General features: G+C 45.0%; 1 protein-coding gene across 2 annotated transcripts in view; it reads left to right on the top strand.

Annotated features, from left to right (window-relative positions):
• Window positions 1-27,074, top strand: part of EFCAB8 (EF-hand calcium binding domain 8) — a 65,157-nt gene that overhangs the window by 33,862 nt on the left and 4,221 nt on the right. Inside the window, exons 13-22 of one of the 2 annotated variants that reach the window (XM_064572930.1) lie at window positions 1,159-1,296; window positions 1,761-1,874; window positions 2,315-2,542; window positions 3,239-3,309; window positions 4,068-4,272; window positions 5,146-5,358; window positions 6,454-6,579; window positions 14,649-14,870; window positions 15,395-15,532; window positions 22,411-22,597. In XM_064572930.1, coding sequence (XP_064429000.1) covers window positions 1,159-1,296; window positions 1,761-1,874; window positions 2,315-2,542; window positions 3,239-3,309; window positions 4,068-4,272; window positions 5,146-5,358; window positions 6,454-6,579; window positions 14,649-14,870; window positions 15,395-15,532; window positions 22,411-22,597 — 1,642 coding nt within the window. The remainder of the gene's footprint in view (window positions 1-1,158; window positions 1,297-1,760; window positions 1,875-2,314; window positions 2,543-3,238; window positions 3,310-4,067; window positions 4,273-5,145; window positions 5,359-6,453; window positions 6,580-14,648; window positions 14,871-15,394; window positions 15,533-22,410; window positions 22,598-27,074) is intronic. The other variant, XM_045885533.3, reaches the window with a different exon arrangement.

The following is a 27,074-nucleotide window of genomic DNA, read 5'->3' as shown; positions in this document are numbered from 1 at the left end:
CAGCCCCTGGTAGAGGCCTGCACCCCACTCTGAGCAGTCCGCCAGAGCTGGGTTCCCATGTTGCCCAGCCTGGCTTCTTGCTCTGTGGTCCTGGGCAAGGCCCTTCTGATTTCTGAGCCTCAGTCCCCTCATCCACAGGATGGGTGGTTGAGAGGTTTAGAGCAGGACTGGTGGGAAAGTGGCAGCGTTGCGGCTGATACACAGTAGGTGTGCGACACGTGTGAGCCACTCCCTGTCCCCTTCCCCCCTGGCTCTCCTAGCGACCCCTTCTCGGCTGCCCTGGCTCTCGCGGCCTGACCGGACCTTCTCCAGCGCCTGGGACTCCCTAGTTCCGGGCCTGTCACTTTGCACCTCTGCACCGATTGGTTCAGGGCACCGCCCCGGCTTCGGGGCTGCTCGGCTGTTCTAGCCAATGTGGGGATGCAGCCAACGGCTCCAGGGGTCCTCCTTCAGGGCACACGTCTGTGTCTTCTGGGAATCAGTAGATTGAGAGTTGGCAGGACCCTTGGGTTACCCCAGCCACCCTCCCCAGCACAGCCCACACTTTCTGTTATCTGGACTTCTCCCAGTAGCCCCGAGAATTGGGTGTCCTGGCGTCTGCTGAAGGATCTGAGGCTGGAGGGGCAGGGGACCGGGACGAGCTAGCCCAAATCCTCACAGAGGCGATGGGCAGAGGCAGGGTATGGATTGGAGTCATGCCCTTTCCTGCTTACTGCTGATGTCTCCAAGCAATGGGCATCCTGGAGGGACTTCTGTGGGTTCCTCAACTTGGGATGAACTCGAGGGGGCTGCTGTGGGGACAGGTGGGCTTTTTGGCAACCCTGTCGGTAGGCACAGTGTGCGGTGCCTGACTTTAGTTGAGGTAGGCTGGCGGGGGAGCCTGTGACGGTCTGCAGGGGCTCATGCTGTCTTGCTCGGTCTTCATCCTCAGCTGTTGAGTGGCCGCCACTCCAGCAGGGTGGGGGGGGGGTGGAGGAGCCTCAGTTTCCTCATCTGAGCATAAGAACCTCATCTCTGTGGTACGGTTGGCATCTGTGCGGTAGGTGTGTGTTGGAGGTGCTTGCACTGTGTGGGCCCTCCTCACGCCCCAAGGCCTCGGGCACCCATGCCTCCCCGAGAGCCCACCCTCAGCCTCTCTGCCCGTTTCTCACCCCCCAGAATATCCGCGTGTGGGACATGCAGGACTACATATGCCTCCAGTCCTTCTGCGGGAAGCTTTTCGCCCTGGGGAACTGCCCCATCACCAGCATCTACTTCCACAAGAACGAAGACAGTCTCATCTGTAGCACCTATTCGGTGAGTGCTGGGCGGAAGGGAGTGAGCCCCCGCTCCTGGGCAGGAGCCGAGAATGCATTCATTAGACGCCGCCCCATCCCTCAAGGAACCGAGGAGGTGGGAGGAGAACAGAGAATGACAGTAGAAAATGCTCCGTGGTGGGATGAGATGCGTACCAGGTGCTTCTTGGAACACAGAGAATGGATCCTTAGCCTAGTGTGGTCAGGGAAGGCTCCCTGGAGGAGGGGACACTAGACTGACGTTTTAAGCTTCCCAGGAGTTATGAAGGACACTGGACTCCCAAGGAGGAGGCGTGAGAGGTATCAGCAGGCAGGCTGAGGAGCCAAGAGGCCTCACTGGGCTCAGGTCTGTGTGCAGTCAGGACGTTTGATGTTGCAGTTTATTGGAAGTTTCTCCCTGGGGCCAGTCACTGGGGGCAGAGCCCTTTTGACTGCCCAGCTGCCGGCCTCACTCCTCACCTATAGATTGGGATCCTCAAAGGGTACTTGGAGACCGAGGAGCCGGGAAAAACAGGGGAGAAGACCACGACCTACAGCTCACCCGTGTGTGCCGTCCTCTACAGCAAGATTTTTAAGCAGGTGAGTGGGCTGGAGCTGGTCATGCCTCAGGCTGTCAGGAGGGCCAGGGGACCTCGGGCAGGACCCAGACCCCCTGAGGGGTCCAGAGCTGCATCCAAGGAGCAGTCAGCACAGCGGCGGGGTGGGGGGAGGATTCATAACTTGGAGGGTGGCGTGGGGGCAGCAGCATGTGGATGAGAAGCAGCCCTGCAGGGGGCTGGTGGCCTGAGGTGGGGTGGGAGCCCCACCACTTGGTTGAGGGATTGCCTCACTCCTCTGAGCAGAGGAAGGTGTCTTCACGAGGGCCTTACTGGGCAGCAGGAAGGGCCTGGTTGCCCATTTTGGCAGGACATCGCAGGGAGAGGGGCGCTGGGCCAGCCCCAGCCGTGACAGGTGGGGGCCACCCTTGGGAGTGGGGACGCTCTCCTCTCTAGGGGCCCCAGCCGCCTGCTCCCCTGCAGGTGGTGAGTGGCTGCCTGAGCAGCTTGGTGAGCGTGTGGGAGGTGGCGACGGGCAGGCGGACGATGGAGTTCTCTGTGACCGGCGACCAGCAGATGGAGCTGTCCACCATGTGCCTGGACGAATCGGAGCGCTGCCTGCTCACGGGTTTGCGCGACGGCACCATAAAGATGTGGAACTATGCCATTGGTGAATGCCTGCTGGTCTTCCCCAACATGGACCACCTGGAGGTCGGTCTTCTCTGTCAGCTGGCACTGGGGGCGCCGCGGGGAGACGCAGAGCACAGCGCCCCCGAGCCTGGGCCCCCCCTCTCAGGCTGGGCACATAGACTGCCTGCCTTCATGCCTGCCTGAGCCTTTGTGTTCTCGCCTGTAGAGTGAAGCTAGGTCACAGTGCCTGTCCTTATCAAGCATTCTGCAAGTGCTATAGCTACTCTTGTTCTTTCGATTCATGAGCACGCCTTAGCCCGGGTCTGAGAGCTTCAGACGGCATTTCTAGCAGCGGGGCCAGGAGAACCCCACGCTCACTCCTGTTCCGGAAATGTCTGCCAGTGTCCTAGAGACGGTCTGGGGGTATGGCATAGAGCAAAGCCAGCCACTCTGGGACCTGAGCCCATGACTAACTCTTATGAAAGTCCTTTAACTAGTTTAGAAGGAGCCCTTGGCCGAGTAGCCAGGGATCTGAGTACCGTTCAGACCCTATCACTCAGTTATTTGACCCTCCCAGGGATCCCCCTGTTGAGCGGACATGGATACCTACACTCGCTCCCTGCTCCAAGTTTATCAAACGGGATAATGTGATGTGAGAGCATTCTGAAAAATATATGGTGGTACCGCTTCTAGGGAACTCATCATCATGGAGAGCTTTGACTTGGGGCCATTTTCTCTGAGGTGCCTCAGGGCTCTGTTTTCTGTCATCTTCCACAGATTAGTGGGATTGTCCATATGAACAAAGCGTTCTATGTGACCGGGTGGAGTAAGAGAATCACTTGCTTCATGTGAGTAGCTAAGGGCAGCTGACCACTCTCCTTACTTCAGATGGGTTCCCCCATTCCTAGCTTCACTAGTGGTTGGAAGACCAAGCAAGAAATTCGTGGCGGGTAATGTCCAGTGCTTCATCTGCTTATCTGTCCATTCATTCACCACTCCTTGAGGCTAACATGTTCTAGATTTTGTGCTACGTGCTAGAGATGGGTGTAAACAAGAATGATGGGGTCTCCATCCTCCAAGGGGGACGCAGAGGCTAATCAAATAACTTCATTTATAATGATAAAGTCTGTTGAGTGCTGTGGGGGAAGGGAGCACAGGTTTCTAAGGGGAGGGGATGGAAACCCGATTTCGTCTCAGGGGCGGTCAGGAAAGGCTCATCTGAGGATGGTGCGGGTGGAGTAGGGTCTTCTCAGCAAAGCAGCAAAGGGCTGGGGGTAGGAAGAACATTCCAGACAGAGAGAACAGAATGTGCAAGGCCTCTTCCTTTCCAGAGGGCCCTTCTAGGGCCATGGCTTCCCTTCTTTAGTCCTTACTCAGCTGTCCAGAGGGGGTGGATTCGTCAGATTAGTTTATATAAAGCCCCGAGGACAGGGCCTTTGTGGTGGGTACACAGTAGGTGCTCTGTAAATGAGGTCGGTGGGGCAGAGCTCCAACCTGAGTGCCCTCTTCCGAGTTGCCTCCCAGAATCTAAAGGCCTTGGTGTTTCCCGCCCCCGGGAGCAGTAAGGCCGAGCGGCCCGCCCTCCCACCTCTGGCCCTGTGCGTAGGCTCCACAAGACCAAGCCAGTGTTCGTGGGCTACCCCTGGCACATCTTCCACAAGGAGGACGTTCTGAGCATGGCCAAGTACCAGAACCAGTTCCTCGGGACCTCTTCCTACAACGGGGACATCCTCTTCTGGAACGTCAACCTGTTCAAGCCCATCCTCAATTTCAACGCCTCTGTGAGCCCCTTGCCTTTGCTGCCCAAGAAGGTATGGTTAACAGGAGCACCCCCCACTCTCTCTCAGCTGTGGGTCAGACTCAGCTGGAGGGCCGGGTGGGGAGGGCAGGAAGGAGAGGGGACATGACGACTTCTTTTGGAGGAGGTTGGGAGCTAGGTAGGTGGGTGCTAGTTTCTAGAATTATTCTCATTTGCCAGACAAGGAAACTGAGGCACAGGGAGGTTAGGCATCTTGCCTGAGGTTGCACAGCCCAGAAGTGATGGGTCCAGACCCAGGTGGTGTGATAGCAGAGCATTCACATCTTCTAGAGCTGGTCCTGTTCTGTCTAGTAGATGACTCTTTCCTCGAAGGCGGCTCCTGTCTTACTCCTCATGGCTGTGTTCACACTCCGGGCTCACCGGGCTCATGCAAGGGACTTAGGAAACCCACACCATCTCTGAATTATGCTATCTTTGCAGATGAAGGTGGAAGGGGCCTTTGGGGTCACCTTATCCAGTAATTTTCCAAACATGTTGGGGACAGATGCTCAGAGGCTACTGCAGTGGCTTCTCCTAGAGCAGTTCAGCTTTTTACTTGTTTAACACTTCGGAGCTTCCCTTAAGATTACAAACAACCTCACAAATATTTGGAAACCACTGTCCATTTCACTGATGGGGAGACTGAGTCCCTCACGGGAGTGGTGTCCCGCCTGTGGGCACTCAGGGCATTCCTGGTTGGCCCCGGGACAGGGTTATGAGTTCTGGTTTGATGCTTCTAAGGGTACTCAGTTTCTAGGGAAACTGCAAGCAAGCAAGGCCTGGGGCACCTGGAGGGCCCTTTAGGTATTGGCATCGGGCCGAGGAGGCCCTGCATGTCCCTCTGGGACACTGCAGTGTCACCGGGGCAGGTGTCTCCCTGGCACAGGTCCAAGAAGTGGACAACTTCCTGGCTGAGAGCCTCCGGTCGGGCAAGTCCTGCATGGAGCACCAGGAGTGGGCTCACAGACCACCAGGGCAGCCCCCGGTCCCCAGAGCCAGGACTGTGGCCAACGCCACCCTGCAACGGAACCTGATGTCGGCGCCCCCGGTGATGAAGCACCCCAGAGACAAGCAGCCGGAGAGGCCTGCACCCCCACAGGTGGGAGCTGGGGCTGAGCCCTGGCAGCTACCTGGGGGCCTGTCGTGTGTTTGTGTTCTTATATGGAGGCACTCTTTCCAGAGCTCCTTTACGTCCATCAGCTCACCTCCCTGGTTAGATTCACCTGATCCAGCCCACTCTGCTGCCTCCAGGCTGGGCATGGTCCCTTCCCAGAGTCTACAAGCTGGGGGTAGGGCAGACCTGGAGGGAAGACAACCCAGAGAACCTAGAATCACAGGCTAGTTCCTGGGCTACTTTCTCAGTCCTCCAGCGAGTGTAATCTGGAAGAGATGAGCCAACTGGGGCCTGTCTACCTCCCCCACCCAGCCTCTCTGAGGCTCCGGGGGTCTGAGGCCCAAGCAGAGGCAAACTACTTCCCTGCTCCTCTGAGCCCTCATCTCTGCCCCAAGATTAACCCTTCCAGCCTTGACTGATGGTCTCATTTTGAGGGGAGGAGGGAGATAGAGCTGGGGGTGGGGTGGGTGTTTGGCCTCGGACTCTCAGCAGTGAAGACAGTATCTTGTGCAGGGCCGGGGGAGCCCAGCAAACTGCTTCAGCAGTTGAGCCTGATTCCGGTTCCCGGGAACTGAGGCTTGAAAGAGAAACCCCACCTTCCGTAAATACACAACACTTGTCGGGTGTAGGCAGTGCAGACTCGATCCCACGTGGGCTGCTCGGACGGGTTCTGCTGTAAGACGCGTGCACTGCGTCTTATTACAGGACACTCAGACCACCTCTGGAGGATCGGGCTGTACCACTGCATTCGCATCTTGTAGAGCAATGGCTATACACGCCCTAATCCTCACCTTTGGCCAGGGGTCTCTTCCAGGACAAAGGCGGGGTGGTTTCCACAAAGGCAAACTCAAGTCTCTGTCCTGAGAGCAGAAGCTGCTGGTTTAACATGGAGATTCCCCAGTGCTGGAATGCCTTTACTGCAGGATCCCTTCAACACCCGGCCATCCCTTTCACAGGGCAGTGGATCGACCGAGGGGGGCTGGGCGGGTCGTACTTTCAGCATCTGCCTCTGGTTTCTGTTTCCCCACAGGGTAGGGAGATCCTCCCATGATGACCTGGGAGGCCCATTTTTCTTTTCAGAAACCTGTCCACTCTGGAAGCCCCAAGCTGTTAAGAATGCCCCATGGCAAACAGTCGATCTTCAAAGATGCTCAAAGAGGGGAATTCCAGAAGATCCTGCTGCAATCCAACGCATCTGTGGAGAAGGTGGGCCACGCTCAGGCAGGGTCTGGGCTGTGAGCCGGGCATGAACAGTGGGGATGGGCTGGGAAGGGCAGGGCCAACGAGCCTAGGGGGGCCAGCCTGGCTCTCCCCAGGACCTGGAGAGGCGTGGCGCAGGTGAAGGAACCACTCAGGATTCTGGCTTCAGGGCTGCTGTGTGTGTGGGAACCTCCTTGGGTGTGCCTGGGGGGCTGTGGAGGGTCCTTTCCTGGTTGTGGGCTGGACTGGGAGGTAGGAGAAGTGGCATTGCCAGAACCCACTGTTAAAATGCCCTTCTGTGCTCTGGTAGGGTGTTTTTTGTTTTGTGTCTAAGATTTTATCTATTTATTTGAGACAGAGAGAGTGTGTGTGCGTGCACGCGCATGAGTTGGGGGGAAGGGGCAGAGAAAGAGGGAGAAGCAGACTCCCTGCCCAGCAGGGCGCCCAATGTGAGGCTTGATCCCAGGACCCTGAGATCATGACCTGAGCTGAAGGCAGATGCTTAACCAACTGGGCCACCCAGGCTCCCATGGTAGGGTGTTTTGTACAACATGTGAGTAGGGATTGGGTCATCTCTGTTCTTCTCCCTTCCTCCTGCACTTTTCCCCTTTCTGACCTTGGACACCCCTCACTGTGTTGTCACCACTAGATGAAGTGGCCTCTAAGGCCCTTTCTAGCTTTGATCTGCAAAGATATGGTAATTCAGAGACTGTTTGGGTTCCCTAAATCCCTACCAGTGAAAATCCACATCACAGTTGTGTTAGGGTGTGGCAGGACGGGCCCTTTCCCTAGCTCCAGGGCATCAGGGACTTGGGAATTAGGGAGCAGTGCCCTGCAGAGCTGGGTCCTGCGGGGGAGGGGGGGGGGGAAGGGGAGGAGTAGTAGTGAGCTGCAAGCAGCTGGACAGTCTCTCCTCCAGGTTCTGAATGTGCTTTGCTCTCTTTTAAAAAAATGCCTTAGGGGCACCTGGCTGGCTGAGTAGGTAGAGCATGCAACTCTTGATCTCGGGTTGTTAGTTCGAGTCCCACATAGGGTATAGGGATTATCTTAAAAAAAAAAGCCTTAAAAAAACTTTTAATTTTAATTTTAATTTTTTTTATTTTTTTAAAGATTTTATTTATTTATTTGAGAGAGAGAATGAGATAGAGAGCATGAGAGGGGGGAGGGTCAGAGAGAGAAGCAGACTCCCTGCTGAGCAGGGAGCCCGACGTGGGACTTGATCCTGGGACTCCAGGATCATGACCTGAGCTGAAGGCAGTCGCTTAACCAACTGAGCCACCCAGGCGCCCAAAAAAACTTTTAAAAGTAGTCATGCTAGTTGTTAAAAAAAGAAAAAAAGAAGTATGTATAAAGCAAAATATAAAGGTCCCCAGTGTCTCACTCACTCCACCCCACCAGCAGTTACAGCCACAGTCACTGCTAGTGAAATTGGTGGCCTCGGTTAGTCTTTATCCTTTTTATTTTTAGATCAGTGATGTAAAATCATAGCATGTCCTACCATTTACTCTCTAAAAACGTAATTAACCATATGGCATGGATATGTTTTCCTATCCATAATTTAGGTTCATCTTATTCTTTTGTCAACTTACCTTATTCTTTGTAATAATTGCATAGTGCCCCATAGTTTGGAGGGATCACAAACGATTAGGCCAGTCTTCTCTTAATAGACATGTAGGTTAGGTCCAGTTTTTAACTTTGATGAGCAGCTCTGCATTGAACGTCCTTGTACGTATGCTTCTGTGCGCTTGTGTTAAGTGCATTGTGAGGATGGATTCCTGGAAGCAGTTGCCCAAAAGAACCCATCCCTTTCAGCCTCTGAGTCTGATCCAAGTAGATGACTCAAAGCCTGACCTTTGACTGTGACCTAGTCCCCTCAGGGCCCAGACAGTTATTCATTAAGTAAACACTTAATGTAAACGTGCCAGGCCCTGGGGAGGCTGCAAGAAAGAAAAGAAACAAAAACCTGTGCCCTCCTGCAGCTGATATTCTAGTTGGGGTGAGGCAGACAATTAACCAGCGAGTAAAATAAATGGTAGGTCACAGGGTGAACCAGTACAGCGGAGAACCAGAAAAGTGAGGCGACGGTTGTGGGGGGTGGGGGGCGGGGATGGCAAGGGAGGTGGAGAGGGTGTGGCCGTTTAAATAGGGTGGTCAGGGAGGGCTTCGTGGAGGAGGTGGCATTTGTACAGAGCTTGAAGGCTGCAGTTGTTTGGAAGGATGGTGATCCAGGCAGAGGGAGCAGCAGATACAAAGGCCCTCACAGGAGAGCTTATTTGGAATGTTCAAGAAAGAACACTCTCTCTCTCTCTCTAATTAGAAAGTGGTACATGTCCTTCATTAAAACTGAAAACTTGAAGGCTTATAGTAGCATATAAAATAAAAGAATGACTTACCTTCTTCCTCAGTCTCCAGGGATAATGACTGTTAAGACATCCTGGTAGGGCGCCTGGGTGGCTTAGTTGGTTAAGCGACTGCCTTCGGCTCAGGTCATGATCCTGGAGTCCCGGGATCGAGTCCCGCATCGGGCTCCCTGCTCGGCGGGGAGTCTGCTTCTCCCTCTGACCCTCTTCCCTCTTGTGCTCTCTGTCTCTCATTCTCTCTCTCTCAAATAAATAAATAAAATCTTAAAAAAAAAAAAAAGACATCCTGGGAGACATTTTTCTGTGCAATATACAAGTACATATGTGTACTAAAGTATATATGTACCTACAAATATTTTTTCACCACATAGTATCCTCTTATATATACGCTGCTCTGCAATTTGCTCTTTTTCACCCAACACCTAATGGCACCACTTCCTGTCAGTGTCTGTGGAGCCATGGCCTCTCATTTACCAGCTGCATGGCATTTTGGCATCTGGGATACCAGGTCTATCCAGCTAGCCCACTGTTGCTCCTAGACAGTTAGGTTTGTAGCTTTTGCCTTTGTAGCTAACATTGCCATGAACATCTTTGCACATGAATTTTGGATCTCTAGTCTATTTCCCAGGCATAAAACTCTAGGATTAGAAATGCACTCTTAGAGGGGTGCCTGGGTGGCTCAGACGGTTAAGCGTCTGCCTTCGGCTCAGGTCATGATCCCAGGGATCAAGCCCCGCGTCGGGCTCCGTGCTCCGCGGGAAGCCTGCTACTTCCTCTCCCTCTGCCTGCTGCTCCCCCTCCTTGTACACACTCTCTCTCTCTGTCAAAAATAAATAAAATCTTAAAAAAAAAAAAGAAAAATAAATAAAATCTTAAAAAAAAAAAGAAATGCAGTCTTAGAAAGCTTTTGATAGGTAGTGTTATATTCCAGCCTAATAATAATATCAGCAACAGTTAATATTTATTGGGCTCTGAGTATCTGCTAGATGTGAGCTTAAACATTTACATGAATTATTTTTATTTTGTCTCTCAAACAGCCCTTTGGGTATATACTATTATTATTCCCATTTTCTGGGTAAAGAGACTGAAGCTCAACGAGGTGAAGTGACTTGTCCCAAATCCTCACTGTCAGAAAATAGCCAAGCCAAGGCCTGATTCCAGATCTGTTGGTTTTCAAAGTCTGTGTCCTTGACTCTTCGTACTGCCACCATTGGGAATTCCTTGGGCTTTTTATCTGGACTGGTGATCTGTGTGTAATAGGATTTGTATTGTGAATCTTGACAAGAGTCTTTGAAGATTACTTACAAAGGACTGAAGGTCTATTGCTGAAATTTCAGGCACTGTGGCTGGTGTGTGTGTGTGTGCATGTGTGTATAGCTGGTGGTCCTGAGGCTGACCCTCCTTCCTGGCTTCTAAGTGCTGTCTTCTACCCCCACTGTTTCTGAGGCAGCCAAGTCCTTTCCCTCTGGGGAACTGGGCAGCAGACAGAGTGGAACTTCTCAGGATGGTGCCCTGGAGAGGGTTCCCCTTGGTCCCAGCCTTTCCCTAGTGGATGAGAGTGAGGGTGGACGGGGACAAGGACACCTGGGGGAGTTTTACCTGTCAGGTCCCCTTCATCACCATTTCTGTCCGGCCATCTCAGAAGGCCATGGGGGAGGGCAGAAAGGGCACTTGGAGGGAGACAAGGACACAGATCCAGGGGCAGCTGTGTCTATTACAGTCTAGAGATGAAGCCCCCGTCCTTGACCCTCTCCTTCATGGTGAAGGACAAGATGGGTGGGGAGTGGCAAAACCCTCTGAAAGGCATGAAGCCCAGTCCATGTGTAGCTTCAGCTTCTTCAGAAGGGGTCCCAGGCAGACTGCTAGTCTCCCCTGCTGTTGAGAACTGTCTGGGACCACTGGGGTGAGTGAGGCTGGAATGTCCAGCCTCAGTCCAGAAGCTCTTTCCAAAGCAGGCAGGGGACTATCTTTGAGGTCTCAGGGGCCAGGTGCAGAGTGCGAAAGGAATAGTGTTGCTTCCCTGTCTTCCAACCACACAGATCCTTCTCCGTCCTGCCCAGGGCGGGGCATCCTTCTGTGCCCACTCCTGACATTGACCACACAGCCCTGACCCCTCTCTGGCCATCATGCCCCTTCAGCCTGCCCATTTGAACTGTCACAGGGCTGGTGCAGGAAGGGTTGGGAAGGAAGCCTCGGCTTTCCCCAGTTCAGAAATGGGAAATCTTTGTGGCACATCATTTTGGTGAATCCTGTGCGGGTATGAGGAATCACATTTTAAGATAATACTTGATCTGGAGTATGCTTGTGACAAAATTGTCTTTAAAAATGATAAATAATAACTCTTTGAGATTTATTTTTATATGCCTGTATGTGATATATACACAGAGGTATGGTTTTGGTTTTTAAACAAGACCAGGAGCATTTGAGATTGTAGTTCAGCTGTTTGCTTTTTTTTTTTTTTTTAAACCTAGCATTGTAGAGTAGACAGCTTTTCCTCTCAGTACATATAAATATATCTACTCCATTCTTGTTAATAGCTTCATACAGAGGGCCAATCTATGCTTTTTTGAACCTAAAACTTATACAATTTGGTAGGCACCCTTTATGAAAAATAACACAAAATTATGAATAAAAAACTAGATACAAAATGAAATTTATTTAGAATCAAAAGAAATGACAATTTTAAAATTTACAACTGACAATTGTAACAGTCACCACATGTTGCTAATTCCTCCCTTGGAAGGGCCTTGAACTTGATCTTGAACTTTGCCTTAAGCTTTATGAACTTCTCTGGCAAATCTGTCCCCGACTGCAATATATTTCTTTGGATTTGCCATAATTTATTTAATGAATGCCCAATTGATAGACATTTAACTTGTTCCTAGTTTTTTGCTATTATAAACAATGGTGCGACTGAGATCCTTATAGATATTTCTGTGTAGTTAAACTAGATTTTCTAGAAGTGGGATTAAGGGGTCACCAAGTGAGCACAGTTTACATTTTGATGGGTGAAGCCAGTTTGTTTTCCAAGAAGACTGTGATGAGCTGCCTTCCCTCCAACAGTGTGTGAGTCTACCTTGTCCTTATACTAAGCCAATAATGGATATTAGCCTTTTCTTAATTTCTGCCAGTCTGGTAGGTGGAAGTTTTTTTAAAAAAATATTTCTTTGATTATTTGTAATACAGAGCTTTCTATATGTTTGTTAGACATTTACCTTTCTTTCTTTCTTTCTTTCTTTCTTTTTTCTTTTCTTTCTTTCTTTTTCTTTTCTTTCTTTCTTTCTTTCTTTCTTTCTTTCTTTCTTTCTTTCTTTCTAAAGATTTTATTTATTTATTTGACAGAGATGGAGAGAGAGAGAGAGAGCACACACAAGCAGGGAAGCAGCAGAGGTTTCTTTCTTCTCTTTCTTTCTTTCTTTCTTTCTTTCTTTCTTTCTTTCCTTTCTTTCTTTTTTCCTTTTCTTTTCTTTCTTTCTTTCTTTCTTCCTTCCTTTCTTTCTTTCTTTCTAAAGATTTTATTTATTTATTTGACAGAGATGGAGAGAGAGAGCGTGCACATAAGCAGGGAAGCAGCAGAGGTTTCTTTCTTTCTTTTCTTTCTTTCTTTCCTTCCTTTCTTTCTTTCTTTCTTTCTTTCTTTCTTTCTTTCTTTCTTTCTTTCTTTCTTTCTTTCTTTCTTTCTTTCTTTCTTTTCTTTCTTTCTAAAGATTTTATTTATTTATTTGACAGAGATGGAGAGAGAGAGAGAGCGCACACAAGCAGGGAAGCAGCAGAGGGAGAGGGAGAAGCAGGTTCCCTGAGGAGCAAGGAGCCCAACACGGGGCTCAATCCCAGGACCCTGAGATCATGACCTGAGCCGAAGGCAGACACTTAACCAACTGAGCCGCCCCGGTGCCCCTTTCTTTCTTTCTCGCTCTCTTTCTTTCTTTGAGAGATAGAGAGTGTGTGCAAATGGGGAGGAGGGGTATAAGGAGAGGGAGAAAGAAATTTTAAGTAGACTTCATGCCCAGCGCAGAGCCCAGCGTGGTGCTTGATCCCACAACCGTAAGATCACGACCTGAGCCGAAATCAAGTGTCGGACACTTAACCGACTAAGCCACCCAGGTGCCCCAGACATTTGTATTTCTTCAATGAATTAAGCATCCATTCATATCCTTTGTCCGTTCTTTTTCACATTAATTTCTTGGAGCTCCTTAGATGCTTTGGAAGTGAATCCTTTGCCTGTTGTGTATTTGCAGATAGTTTCACCTCATCTGCCTTTGTGATATCACATTGACATTTTAGTTTTTGTCTAGCTATCTTTATTATTTTTCTTTGCGACAATGAAGAAAGGCATTGTTTATCCCAAGATCACAGAAAAATTTGTTATATTTTCTTCTAGTCATTTATAATTGTATATATATTTAGTCATCCTTCTGTCTGATCTGAGTAGTTTTGTGTATGGTGTGATGTATGAATCTAAAAATTTTTTCTAAATTGATAACCAGTTGTTCAAATGCCATTTATTGCATAGTTTATCTTTTCTCCACTGGCTTGAGATTCTTTCATTCTTATATAGTATTAGAGTCTTCTATTTCTGGGATCTCTCTTCTTTCATTGGTATTTTTGTCTATTCTTGCATGTATATTTCATAACTTAAAAAATGTGATAAAAGTCTTTATAGACAATGCATTAAGATCTTCATGGTGATTATTTCTGGGTATTGGAATTCTGTGGGTGATTTTAATTTCTTCTCATCTGTCTGTGCTGTCCACATTTTGCATTGTGTGCAAGTATACTTGCATAAAGTGGGGGAAATGCTTGCCCTTTGTTTTTGGTTTAGGGACTCCTGGTTTTGTGACCCTGGCCCCTGGACCATCAGGAAGCAGGTTAAGCATTTTGTTTTGGACATGTATGATAATAGGAATAATCGAGAGTTTTTGCTGTTGGTGAAATGTTTTGGGGACACACAAGTTACCACACTGTAATTACCTTCCTTCCTTCCTTCCTTCCTTCCTTCCTTCCTTCCTTCCTTCCTTCCTTCCTTCCTTCCTTCCTTCCCTCCTTCCTTCCTCTCTCTCTTTCTTTTAGAGAGAGAGAGCAGGGGGAGGAACAGAGAGAATCTTAAGCAGACTCCGCGCTGAGCACGGAGTCCAATGCGGGGCTCAGTCTCACGACATTGAGATCATGGCCCTGAGATCACGACCTGAGCTGAAACCAAGAGTTGGATGCTTAGCCAGCTGTACCACCCAGGCGCCCCAAACCACACTGTAATTTCTGACAGCAGGAATGGGGCAGAGGGAGAGATCTCAAGCAGACTCCCCGCTGAGCACAGAGCCTGATGCGGGGCTCAATCTCATGACCCTGAGATCATGACCTGAGCTGAAATCACGAGAGGCCGCTTAACCAACTGAACCACCCTTGTATGTCTTCTTCAACAAACATTCACTGATCACGTGCCATATATCAGGCACCACTGTAGTTGCTGAGGATAAAATAGTGGACAAAAAATGACACAAGGCCCTGCGCACAAGGAGCTCATAGTGCACCAAAATGGTCCTTGCTACCAGCTAGGTAGGAGGAGTGGTGGATGGTCACCATTCTCACTGGGCATCTAGGAAATTGGGGGGCGGGGTGAGGGTGGTGACTTGCCCAGACCGCTCAGCACCACCTGACTGTGGCCAGGGTGAGTCCCAGCTCACAGCACTGCTGAGCAGGCCCGCCTCTCTTGCACAGATCATCTTCCTGCAGACCAGGCCTCGCCAGCCACACGTAGCCGTCCTGCTGAGCAGCTGCATCGACGGCCACATCTATGCCTGGTCCATCCACGGGGGTGGAGGCCTGCTGGGGAAGTTCCCTGTGGACTTCCTAAGCCGGGGCGATGTGGTCGTGGGTGCCATGGCCACGGACGAAAAAGACTTGATCCTTGTCACAGGGGATTGTAAAGGATACATCAAGGTGAGGAAGACCTGGCTTGAGATGGAGGGGCTGGTGGCAGCCAAGCTCTGGGCACCTCTTTGCTGTGTGTGGCGCTAGCCTAGTCCCTACTCCCTCTGGGTAATGGTTTCGTTTGTAAAACGGTGGGCAGTAGAAGTCCTCTTCTGCTGTGGTGCGCCCAGGAAATGAGTGAGGACATGGCTCTAAAGGGCCGTCCAAGAAGCCTCTCCCAGGGGGTCCCCTACTCCATTGTTCTCTTCCTGCCACTCTCTCACCCCCAGTTGTGTGGTCACCTGTCTCAGGAGCTGACTTCATGCTTTGTGGTGAGACATGAGGCAAGAGTGTCTTGTCCTTGCGCTGGTCATACCCTCTCTGCATGCCAGCTAAGGGGTCTGGGTTGAAGATCCTGAGGGCCCCTTCTGACCCTGAGTGTCTGTGAGTGCTCACACCTCCGAGGAAAGAGAAATAGTCTGGGAGGGGCCCACAGTGTGAGTTGGTGTTGGTGTCAAGGGGTGCTGGGCCACTAACCCACATTTTGTGCCTAGATCTGGGACATCAAGGATTACTGCACATTCACTGACAGGTGGTCATCTCAACCCAGTGGAACAAACAAGTTCCAGTTCTTAATTCCTGAACGGGTCCAGATCAACCTCCCACACTACATCCCCTTGGAGGAGAAGGAGGTAGGAAGATTACTGGAGGAATTTGAACCCCACTCATGAGCTGCGGCCACGGTTCTCTTACTATACTAAGATTCTGAGTCTCTCATGTTTCTCGTTCAAGGTAGTCTGGTTGATGTGGGACAGTTTTTGTTAGCCAGAAGTCACCATTACCCAGTAAAACCCAAGTCTACACACACCAAATATAGCCACATGCATACACTTGCACATGAACACACGCACACCCCCCTTCCATGGGCTTTATTCTTTGCGATGAGGGCCCTGGGGTCATGAATTCTTTTTAAAATAATGAAAATATTTGGGACAGCTGGCTGGCTTAGTCAGTAGAGCATGCAACTCTTGATCTCAGGGTTGTAAGTTGAGCCAATGTTAGGTGTAGAGATTACTTAAAAATAAAATCTTTAAAAAATTAATGAAAATATCTATGTATTTTCTTGAGTAGGTAATATAGTTACATAGTTCAAAAATCACTTGATATTTCCCTAATGACTAATGAAGTTGAGCACCTTTTCCTTAGATACTTTTCTGATGAGGAAAATGAAAATTAAAACCACAATGTGATACCACTACACATCCACCAGAATGACTAAAACTAAAAAGATAGGCAATACCAAATGTTGGCAAGGATGTAGGTCAACTGAAATTTCTATTGCTGGCAGGAATGTAGATTGGTATAATCACTTTGGGGAACTGTTTGGCAGTAATTGCTAGAACTGAATATATGTCTACACTATGATCCAGCAATTCCACTTCTAGGTTTATACCCAAGAGAAGCCTATGCTCTAAAATATAATGAATAAAAACATTAATAGAATTACTATATGTAATAACTCTGCATATGAAATAACCAAAATTCCCATCAACGTAGACTTGAAAAATAAATTGCACTATACACACTGTACAGAATAATATCGGGCATTAGAAATGAATGATCTGCAACTATTTATTACAAAATGGGTAATTATTTGAACAATGTAAGTGAAAGAAGTCAGACACTAAGAGAGTATATATGGTAAGTTTTATAGTTCCATCTGTTTAAAGTACAAAAAGAGACAAAACAAAACAAAACAAAACAAAACAAAACAAAAGCATGGAGTGGCTAGCATGAACGGGGCGTGGGGGCTGACAATGTTTCATAATCTGGGTCTGGCTACGCAGTTGTGTTTGGCATGTAAAAATTTATACAGTGGTACATTTATGAATGTACATTTTTCTATATGTATGTTATACATCAATGAAGATTTAAAAACTCAGGGAGTGGAGAAGGCTTATAGTGAGAACTCTAAGTCCTACTCCTGTCTCCTCCCCGCCCCCCCCCCACCAAACCAGTTCTTCTTGTTTCACTTCTATTGATTTTTGGTGATTCTTCCAGTATTTATTTATGCAAAGAGAAATGTCTAAAGTTATTTCCTCCTTATTTTTACATGAAAGTAGCATGCCATACACATTGGTGCTCACCTTGCTTTTCTTATTCCATAATATATCTTGGAGATATATTATCTTTGCATATGAGTACATTTTTCTTTATAGCTGTGCAGTAAGCCATAGGATATATTAATGATATAGTTCCCTTTGAAGGGAAATTGAGGTTGTTTTCAATCTTTTGTTCTTTTTTTTTTTTTTAAAGATTTTATTTATTTATTTGAGACAGAATGAGAGAGAGCATGAGAGGGAGGAGGGTCAGAAGGAGAAGCAGACCCTGCCGAGCAGGGAGCCCGATGCGGGACTCGATCCAGGGACTCCAGGATCATGACCTGAGCCGAAGGCAGTCGCTCAACCAACTGAGTCACCCAGGCGCCCTCAATCTTTTGTTCTTAAACGAAAGTGAATAGTGAATGTTGTTTCATATGTGTGAAAAATATGTCTGAAGGATAAATTCCTGGAAATGGGATTTCTAGATCAAGGGGTAGTATGCACTTGTGGTTTTGATAGCCATCTTGCAGTCTTAGGTACCTTTTGAATCTCTGCACAAAGATAACTAGGTCTAGTCTGGTTTTAGTAAATCTGTTGGGAATTACTCACCCGTGGGTTTAATAGATGAGGAGTCTGTAATGTTAATACAATCATTATAACAACAACAATAAGTGTCATTTTTAAAAAAGATTTTCTTTATTTATTTGAGAGAGAGAGAGAGAGAGAGAGAGCATGAGGGGGGGAGGGGCAGAGGGAGAGGGAGAGGCAAACTCGCTACTAAGCAGGGAGCCCGACACGGGACTTGATCCCAGGACCTCGAGATCATGACCTGAGCCAAAGGCAGCTGCTTAACCAACTGAGACACCCAGGCACTCCAGTGTCATTTATTTACTGCTTACTGTGGTTTAAGAAATTGTGATAAGTGCTTTTATGTATTCTCTCACTGGCTCTCCATGATAGCTCTGTGAGGGAGATGTTACTTTTCCCATGAGGAAGATAAAACTGCAGAGCTGGAAGGACCTGTGTTAAGTTCACACAACTGCTGATGTTGGATCTGGGAGTAAACCCAAGTCTGTCTGACTCCAGAACCTGTGCTCTTGACCATGTTATAATGATATATTTTAAACAAACTGGGATTATATTGTGTGTAACTAGAATTTCCTATATTATCAAACATTCTTAAAGATCAGACTTTCTTATGATTAAGCCATATTTGCTTTATAGAGGTACAGTCATTTATTTAACTTATTGTCAGACTTTAGATCATTTTTAAAATTTTTATTATCAAAAAAGTGATAGAAAATGGATACATTCTTAGAAAGATATGAACTGGGACGCCTGGGTGGCTCAGTCGGTTAAGCATCTGTCTTCGGCTCGGGTCGTGATCTCAGGGTCCTGGGATTGAGTCCTGCATTGGGCTCCCTGCTTGTTGGGGAGCTTGCTTCTCCCTCTCCTTCTGCTGCTCCCCCTGCTTGTGCTCTCTCTCTCTGTCAAATAAATAAATAAATAAATAAGAAAGAAAGAAAGATATGAACTACCAGAGTGGGCTCAAAAAAAAAAAAAAAAGAAAATCTAAAGAATAGAAAATTTGAATATCTCAAGTAAAGAGATTGAATCAGTAATAAAACTTTCCACAGAGAAAAGCCCAGGTACAGATGACTTTACTGGTGAATTCTACTAAATAATTAAAGAAGAATTAATGTCAATTCTTCAAGAATTCTTGCCAAATAGTTTTCTATGAGGCCAATATTACCTTGATACTATAACCAGACAAGGACATCATAAGAAAATAAAACTACATCTCTTGTGAATATAGATGCAAATATCATCAATAAAATACTAGCAAATTGAATCCAGCAACATATGAAAAGGATTACATATCATGGCCAAGTGAGACTTCCCAAGAATGCAAGGTTGGTTTAATATCCAAAATCAATTAATGTAATATACTATATTACGTGAATAAGAACAAAAGACACATAATCATCTCAATAGATGCAGAAACAGCATTTGAGAAAAGCCAACACCTTTTCCTGATAAAAATGCTCAATCAACAAGGAGTAGAAGGGAACTTCCTCAACCTGATAAAGTCCATCAGCAAAAAGCAGCTGCTATCATATTTCATGGTGAAAGATTAAACTTTTCCTCCTAAGATGAAGAACAAGATGAGGATGTCTGCTCTTGCCACTTCCTCTAATGTTTTACCAGCAGGGCAAGTAGGCAAGAAAATGAAATAAAAGGCATCCAGCTTACAGTAGCATCAAAAAGAATAAAATATTTAGGGATGAATTTACAAAAGTAGTGCAAAACTTGTATTATGAAGACTTCAAAACACTGTTGAAAAAAATTGAAGACAACCGCAATAAATGGAAAAATATTCCATGTTCATGGATTGGAAGATTCAGTCTTGTTAATATAGCAGTATTTGCCAAGTTAATTCAGTGTAATCTATCAAAATCCCAGCTTCTTATTTTACAGAAATTGACAACTGATTCTAGAATTCCTATGGAAATACAAGTGACCTAGAATAGTTCAAAAATCTTGAAAAAGAACAGAGTTGGAAAACTCACACTTCCCAACTTCAAAACTTACTCTGAAGCTACAGTGAAAAGAGTGTGGTACCAGCATTAGGGCAGACATATAGGTCAATGAAATAGCATTAAGAGTGGAAAAATAAACTCTCACATTTATGGTCAATTGATTTTTGGCAAAGGTGCCAAAACAATCAAATGGAGGAAAGAATAGTCTTTTTAAACAAATGATGCTGGGAAAACTGGATATCCACGTCGGAAGAATGAACATGTAACAGAGAGAAGAACATACTCACAACATACACAAAAATTAACTTCAATGGTCATGGACCTAAATGGAAGAGTTAAAATTATAAGACTCTTAGAAGAAAGCATAGGGAGAAATCTGCATGACTCTGGGTTAGGCAATATTTCTTAAATATGATGCAAAACCATGAGCAACAAAAGGAACAAATAAATTGAATTTTGTCAAATTTAAAAACTTTTGGCCTACAAAAGATACTATTAAAAAAGGGAAAAGGTGACATATAGAATAGAAGAAAATATTTGCAAATCATATATATGATAAGAAACCAGTATCCAGACTATTCAAAGAATTCTTACACATCAACAATAAAAAGACAAATAACCCAATTAAAAATGGGCAAAGGATCTACATAGACATTTCTTCAAGAAGATATACAAATCACCAATAAGTATATGAGAAGATGTTGAACATCATTAGGAATTAGGGAAATTCATATCAAAACGGTAACGAGATCCCACTTCGCACTCATTAGGATGGCTGTAGATAATAAATGTTGGCCAAGATGTGGGTAAATTGGAACTCTCAAACATTGCTGGTAAGAACATAAGGTGGTACAGCCACTTTGGAAAACAGTTTAACAGTTTCTCAGAAAGTTAAACATAGAGTTACCATATGACCCAGCAATACATCCAAGGCAAATGAAGACGTGTCCACACAAAATCTTAAATGTGGGTGTTTATAGCAGCATTAGTTGTAATAGCCAAGAAGTGAAAGCAACCCACATGTCCACAACGGATGAATGGATAAGTAAAGTAATGAAGTACGGATACACGCCATAGCACCGTGTACCTTGAAAACATGCTAAGTGAAAGAAACCAGTCACACAAAGGACCACATATTGTCTGATTCCACTTACACCAACTGTGGGATGCTGAAATGATCTAAAATCGATCATGATGGTGGTTGCAAACTCTGAATATACCAAAAACCACCGAAGCAAGCCCTTTAAATGGGTAAATTGTATGTGAATTATATTTCAATAAAGCTGTGTTTAAAAGCTATAAAAATGATAGAGCAGTTTTTCTTTTTCACAAATCTTTTTGTTGTTATTTGTAGTTGTTTAACTGCACATCTGGTAATTTATCTCATGGAAATAGTATGTAAAGCAACATAAATCTTTCTAAGGCCTTTACTGTGTACTGCCAAACTGCACTCCCAAAGTTTATAGTTTTGCACTTCTAATATTTTGCTTTATCCTTGCCAGCATAAAGTATTTATGATTAGCCGTATTCATCCGAGTGAGGTTTCCTTGGGTCGATAGAGTGCCTTGCTTATAGAAGGTGTTCAATAAATAAATGTTTGAAGTGAAAAAAAAAAAAAACCTTTGGCTGATTTTTAGATGCAAATGGTTTTCTTGTATTTTAATGAAGATATCTTTCTTATTAGTGATGTTGACATTTTATTGGCCATGTATGGTTTTGTGAATTGTCTCTTCATGTCCTCTGTCCATTCTTCTATTGGGGTAACCATCTTTTGTAAGTGATGTATAATCCTTTTTAAACATATTAAAAATATTAACTTATTATCTGTCATATGTATTACCAATATTTCCCCCCAATTGGTCATTTGCCTTTTAATTTTATTTATGATGATTTTAAAATTATAATTTTTTTTTCCAGTCAAGCCAATTTTTCTTCCCATTGTGGTATTTCCCATTGTCAATCACTTTCTTTTTCAGAGGTAAGCTAAATACTCCTATTTTCTTTTGGATGTTTTGCAGTTTCATTAAAAAGAATTCTTTGACCCTTTTAGTGTTTCTTTAGTTGTTTTTTTAAATTTTTTAAAAATGTTTATTCTAAGTAGGCTCCATGCCCAACATGGGGCTCGAACTCCCAACACTGAGATCAAGCGTTGCATGCTCTGCCAACTGAGCCAGCCAGGCGCCCTAGCGTTTCTTTAGTTGTAAGAAACACAACAATGGTTGAAGTTTCTCTTGATAGTTTATCCGGTATTCCAGCACTTTTTTATGGGTCATGCTCTCTATTACCACAAATTTTCCTGCCACTCTTACATACGGATGTTTTATGTAAATGTGTGTTGGTTTCTGAGCTTTCTATCATCTCCCATGTTCTGTTTAAAATTTTTATATTGTGACTTAACATACTTGAATATGGTAAAAATACATCCCCTTTCAATATTGTTTTATTTAAAACAGTCCTGATTATTTTTACTCATTTTCCAGTTAAGTAGAGTTCATCCTTTCATTAGGAATGTGATCTATCACTCCCTTGCTCACCCTGTTCTATTCCCAGTGCCCAGCTGAATAATTTTAGAAGAAGACCCGGTTCTTGTCCTAGTCTCACCACTTTCTAGCTATGTGGCTTTGGACTCGCTTCTCTCCTCTATGAAATGGTGGGACTCACACATCCTGTAAGGTTGTTATGATGTTCAAATGGAATAATCTGTATAGATGCAGTTGGTAAGCAATATAGCAAATGCAGATGCTTTTTTATGATTTTACCAAAGGGACCAGTGAAGGCCAGACAAGTGCCAGGACTTACCTAAATTAATGTGGGAACATGTCTAGAACTAGAACCCTGGGACATGGGCCAGGGGACTGTGACCTAGGATCCTTATAGAGGGCTCGACTGCCTCCAGTATAAGTAGTTCTCCTGTACTGTCCCCTACAGGTCGTGGCTGGCCAGACCATTTCCCTGGTTCCCCCCAAGCTTCTGAATACCTGGAAGGGCCACTTGGATAGTGTGGCAGACATCCTGTATGTGGATAGCTTCCAGCTGGTTGTCAGTGCTGGCCAGGACTGTGACGTCAAGGCTTGGAAACTCTCCGGTGACACCATTGGTATGGGTCATGCTGAAGGTCAGCCATGCCACATGGCCCATCATGGCCCTGTCCCTGTTAGAACCTATGCTCGCATCAACCTTATATCCTGTGGGGTGGGGTTTCAGGCCACAGAAGCTGTCTCTGCTCATATAGTATCACAGGATGTGAGTCTTTCCAGTTGTCCGTTCAGCAGTCTGTCCAGTCATCCATCAACTGTCCATCCACCCACTCACCACCCACCCGAAATTATTTGCCTGTGTATATTTTTGCAAATCATATATCTGAGAAGGCACATTCCTTTCTCTTTTTAAAAATAAACTTGTTGAGTTATAACATACATAAAGAAAAGCACACAAACCAAAAGGGTTCAGCTTGTGAATTTTCAGAAAGTAAATACATACCCATATAGCCATCACATAAAAAGCATCTTATGCTTTCTTACACTTAGTACTTTCATGGTCTGTCTCTCAACTCTTCTGCCTGGCCCCCAGCTTTCAATGTACGGCCACCATAAACCCTGTGAAGGCCTGAGGGAAAGAGTTGGCGGGTAGCTGCAGACTTGCCCTGTGGCTGGAACATCCTGGGTTATAATCTGTCATGTCATGTGAGGCTGTTAAAAGTTCACTAAGGACTCATCTGATTTCTCCTCCTCCATGGAGGGTTCATCCTCCTCTCATTACTCTGTCAGGGTTGAAAGCAGCCTTGGTCTCTCGTCTCTTTTTTTTTTTTTTTTTTTAAAGATTTTATTTATTTATTTGAGAGAATGAGAGAGAGAGAGCACGAGAGGGGGAAGGGTTAGAGGGAGAAGCAGGCTCCCCTCCGAGCAGGGAGCCCGATGTGGGACTCAATCCCGGGACTCCAGGATCATGACCTGAGCCGAAGGCAGTCGCTCAACCGACTGAGCCACCCAGGCGCCCGTGGTCTCTCGTCTCTTATCAAAGGCTTATTCCTTTCTGAATTAGTTCACTTAGGTTTCCTTGCATTTCAGCTCTTATATGCGTAAAAACTTTCTATTTTTAATTTCTTTCTCTCTATGATGAAATTCCTCATCTTCTACTTTATATTCTTGAACATTTTGATCAAAGTTATTTTAAAGTCTTTGATAATTCCAATATCTGGTTCACTTCTGGGTCTGTTTCTATTGCCTATCATTTCTGTGGGTTCAAAACATGACAGAGTAACAAGGACCAGATTTACATTCCCACTTTAAAAGACTAAAAGCATGAACAAAATATATATAACAGTTTCCAGACATTAGACAGCAGGCAGCAAAGAATAGTAATTCCTGAGGTATAATTTATAATAATATATTATAAATAAAATAATATACAAAATTAGTATAAATTATATATAATATATACAGTACATTTGTAATATTATAAATTATATATAATACAATATAGATATATTATACTATATAATGTATATAAATATTATGAATATACTTCATGTGTCACAAAAGGTAGAAGAAAACATCAGCATGTTAAAGAGAGAACTGAAATATATATAAAAAGACCCAAATTGAAATTAGAAATTAAAAACAACAATATCTGAGATAAAAATACACTGGATAGGGTGAATAGCAGATTAGATACTACAGAAGAAAAGATTAGTGACTATGAAGACATAGTAATAGAAACTGAAAAAAAAAGACTGAATAAGTTGACATTTTTAGTGTATGACATGATGATTTGGTATATGGGTACATTGTGAAATATTACCACAATCAAGATAATTAATACATCTATTACCTCACATAATTACTTTATTTTTTTTTGGTGGTGAGAACACTTAATATCTACTCTCTTAGCAAATTTCAAGTATGCAATATAGTATTGTTAACTGCAGTCACCATGCTGTACATTAGATTCCCAGAACTTAATTCATCTTATAACTGCAAGTTTGTACCCTTTTGCCCACATGACTTTTCAATCTATCTCCGTCCTTATATTTAAATGTGCTTCTTTTGCGGAGCATTATTTTGAGTCCTATTATTTTCTTTTCTTTTCTTTTCTTTTTTTTTTTAGATTGTATTTATTTGCGAGAGAGAGAATGAGAGACAGAGAGCATGAGAGGGAGGAGGGTCAGAGGGAGAAGGAGACTCCCTGCCGAGCAGGGAGCCCGATGTGGGACTCGATCCCGGGACTCCAGGATCATGACCTGAGCCGAAGGCAGTCGCTTAACCAACTGAGCCACCCAGGCGCCCGAGTCCTATTATTTTCATCCTGTCTGACAATCTTTGCCTTTTAATTGGATATTTAGTCCAATCAAATTGATATTTGTTTTCTGCTCTTTGTTCCTTTATTCTTTGTTTTCTGCCTTCTTTTGGATTAATCAGGTATTTAAAACAATTATCTTGTTTTATTCCTTTACTAGGTTTTTAATTGTATGTTTTTATAATATTCTTTAGTGGTTACTCTAGAGATTATAATACGCACTCTTGACCTGATACCACTGCTTGTGCAAGAATCTTACTTTCTTCTTCCCACTGCTCCTTCCCTTGCTCATGCTCTTTCTCTCTCAAATAAATAAAATCTTAAAAAGAAAAAAAGAGTCAGTAGCTTAACTGACTGAGCTACCCAGGCATCTGTGCTAGTGTTTAATTCTTAAAGCTTTTATTTATCTGAAAACATCTTTATTTTGCCTTAAAATGTTAAGACTATTTTACTGGACATAGAATTCTCAGCTGGAAGTTTATTTTCATTACTTAAAAAAAAAAGATTTTTCCATCATCTCTCGTTTCTGTATTTTCTTTTGAAAAGTCAGTTGTAAGTTGATACTTTATTTATTTACTTTTTTTAAAAAAGATTTTATTTATTTATTTGACAGAGAGAGACACAGAGAGAGAGAGGGAACACAAGCAGAGGGACTGGGAGAGGGAGAAGCAGGCTTCCCATGGAGCAGGGAGCCCGATGCGGGGCTCGATCCCAGGACCCTGGGATCACGACCTGAGCCAAAGGCAGATGCCCAACTGACTGAGCCACCCAGGCGATACTTTATTTTTTTTTTTGAGAGAGAGAGTATGTGAGTGGGGTGGGGTGGGGAGGGGCAGAGGGAAAGGGAGAGAATCTCAAGCAGAATCGGCTTAGGCAGACTCCGACATGGGGCTTGATCTCATGACCCTGAGATCATGACCTGAGCCGAAATCAAGAATCTGTTGCTTAACTGACCGAACCATCCAGATGCCCCATAAATTGATACTTTGATGGTAATTTTTCTTTTTTCTCTGACTGCTTTTGGTTTTCAGCAGTTTGACTATGATGTGCCTAAGTGTGGTTTTATTTGTGTTCATTCTGCTCGGAGTTCACTGATCTTTTTCAACCTGTGGGCTGCTATTTTTCATCAGTTTAAAAAATTTGTCAAAGATTATCTCTTCAGTACTGCTTTTTCCCATCCTCCCTCTCCTCCCATTGTGGAGTTTCAGTTACATGTATGTTAGGACATTTGACTCTGTCCCATATATCTCTCCTATTCTGTTCTGTTCTCTCCGTTTTTTTGTTTTTTGTTTTTTGTTTTTTTCAATCTCTGCATTCCAGTTTGGATATTTTCTGCTGACCTGCCTTCCAATTCATTAATCCCGTCTTCTTCTGTATGCAGCCTGCTATTAAATCCATTCAGTTAATTCTTTTTTTTTTTTTAAGATTTTATTTATTTATTTGACAGAGAGAGACACAGCCAGAGAGGAAACACAAGCAGGGGGAGTGGGAGAGGGAGAAGCAGGGGGAGTGGGAGAGGGAGAAGCAGGCTTCCTGCGGAGCAGGGAGCCCGATGCGGGGCTCGATCCCAGGACCCTGGGATCATGACCTGAGCCGAAGGCAGACGCTTAATGACTGAGCCACCCAGGCGCCCCAGTTAATTCTTTTTTTAAAAAAGATTTTATTTATTTATTTGACAGAGAGAGATAGCGAGGGCAGGAACACAAGCAGGGGGAGTAGGAGAGGGAGAAGCAGGTTTCCTGCTGAGCAGGGAGCCTGATGCAGGGCTTGATCCCAGCCAAAGGCAGACGCTTAACAACTGAGCCACCCAGGTGCCCCGCATTCAGTTAATTCTTAATTTTGTATTTTTTTTTCCTCAAATACCCATTTGGTTCTTTCCTATGGACTCCAATTCATTGTTGAAATTCTTCTTTTCCTTCACTTTGTTCATATTTTCTGTTATTTGACTATTTATAATAGTTATTTTGAAGTTTTATCTCATAGCTCCAATGTCAGAGTTATCTGTGGGTCTGATTCTAATGCCTATTTCTTTTTTTTTTATTATTGGTTATACTTTCCTGTCTTTTTACATGTTATATGCATAAAAAAATCCACCCCTCCAAAACCCCCCAAAACAAAAACAACCCCCTCACCACCACCAAAACTAAAACCAAATCCAAAACGAAACCGGAAACTTTTCTGGACTTTGTATAAAAGAACCACAGAGACTGAAATTGGCATGATTTTCCTCCAGTGCATGTGCTCGTTCCTCTGTAGTGGGCTGTTCATCTCACTGCAGTCAGAAACTGAGCTGGGTT

The sequence above is a fragment of the Mirounga angustirostris genome, unplaced genomic scaffold (genome assembly GCF_029215605.1).
Source record: "Mirounga angustirostris isolate CCGP_5_RB_7025 unplaced genomic scaffold, mMirAng1.0.hap1 SCAF_10, whole genome shotgun sequence".
Taxonomy (NCBI): domain Eukaryota; kingdom Metazoa; phylum Chordata; class Mammalia; order Carnivora; family Phocidae; genus Mirounga; species Mirounga angustirostris.
This window is presented reverse-complemented; position numbering and strand designations above follow the sequence as displayed.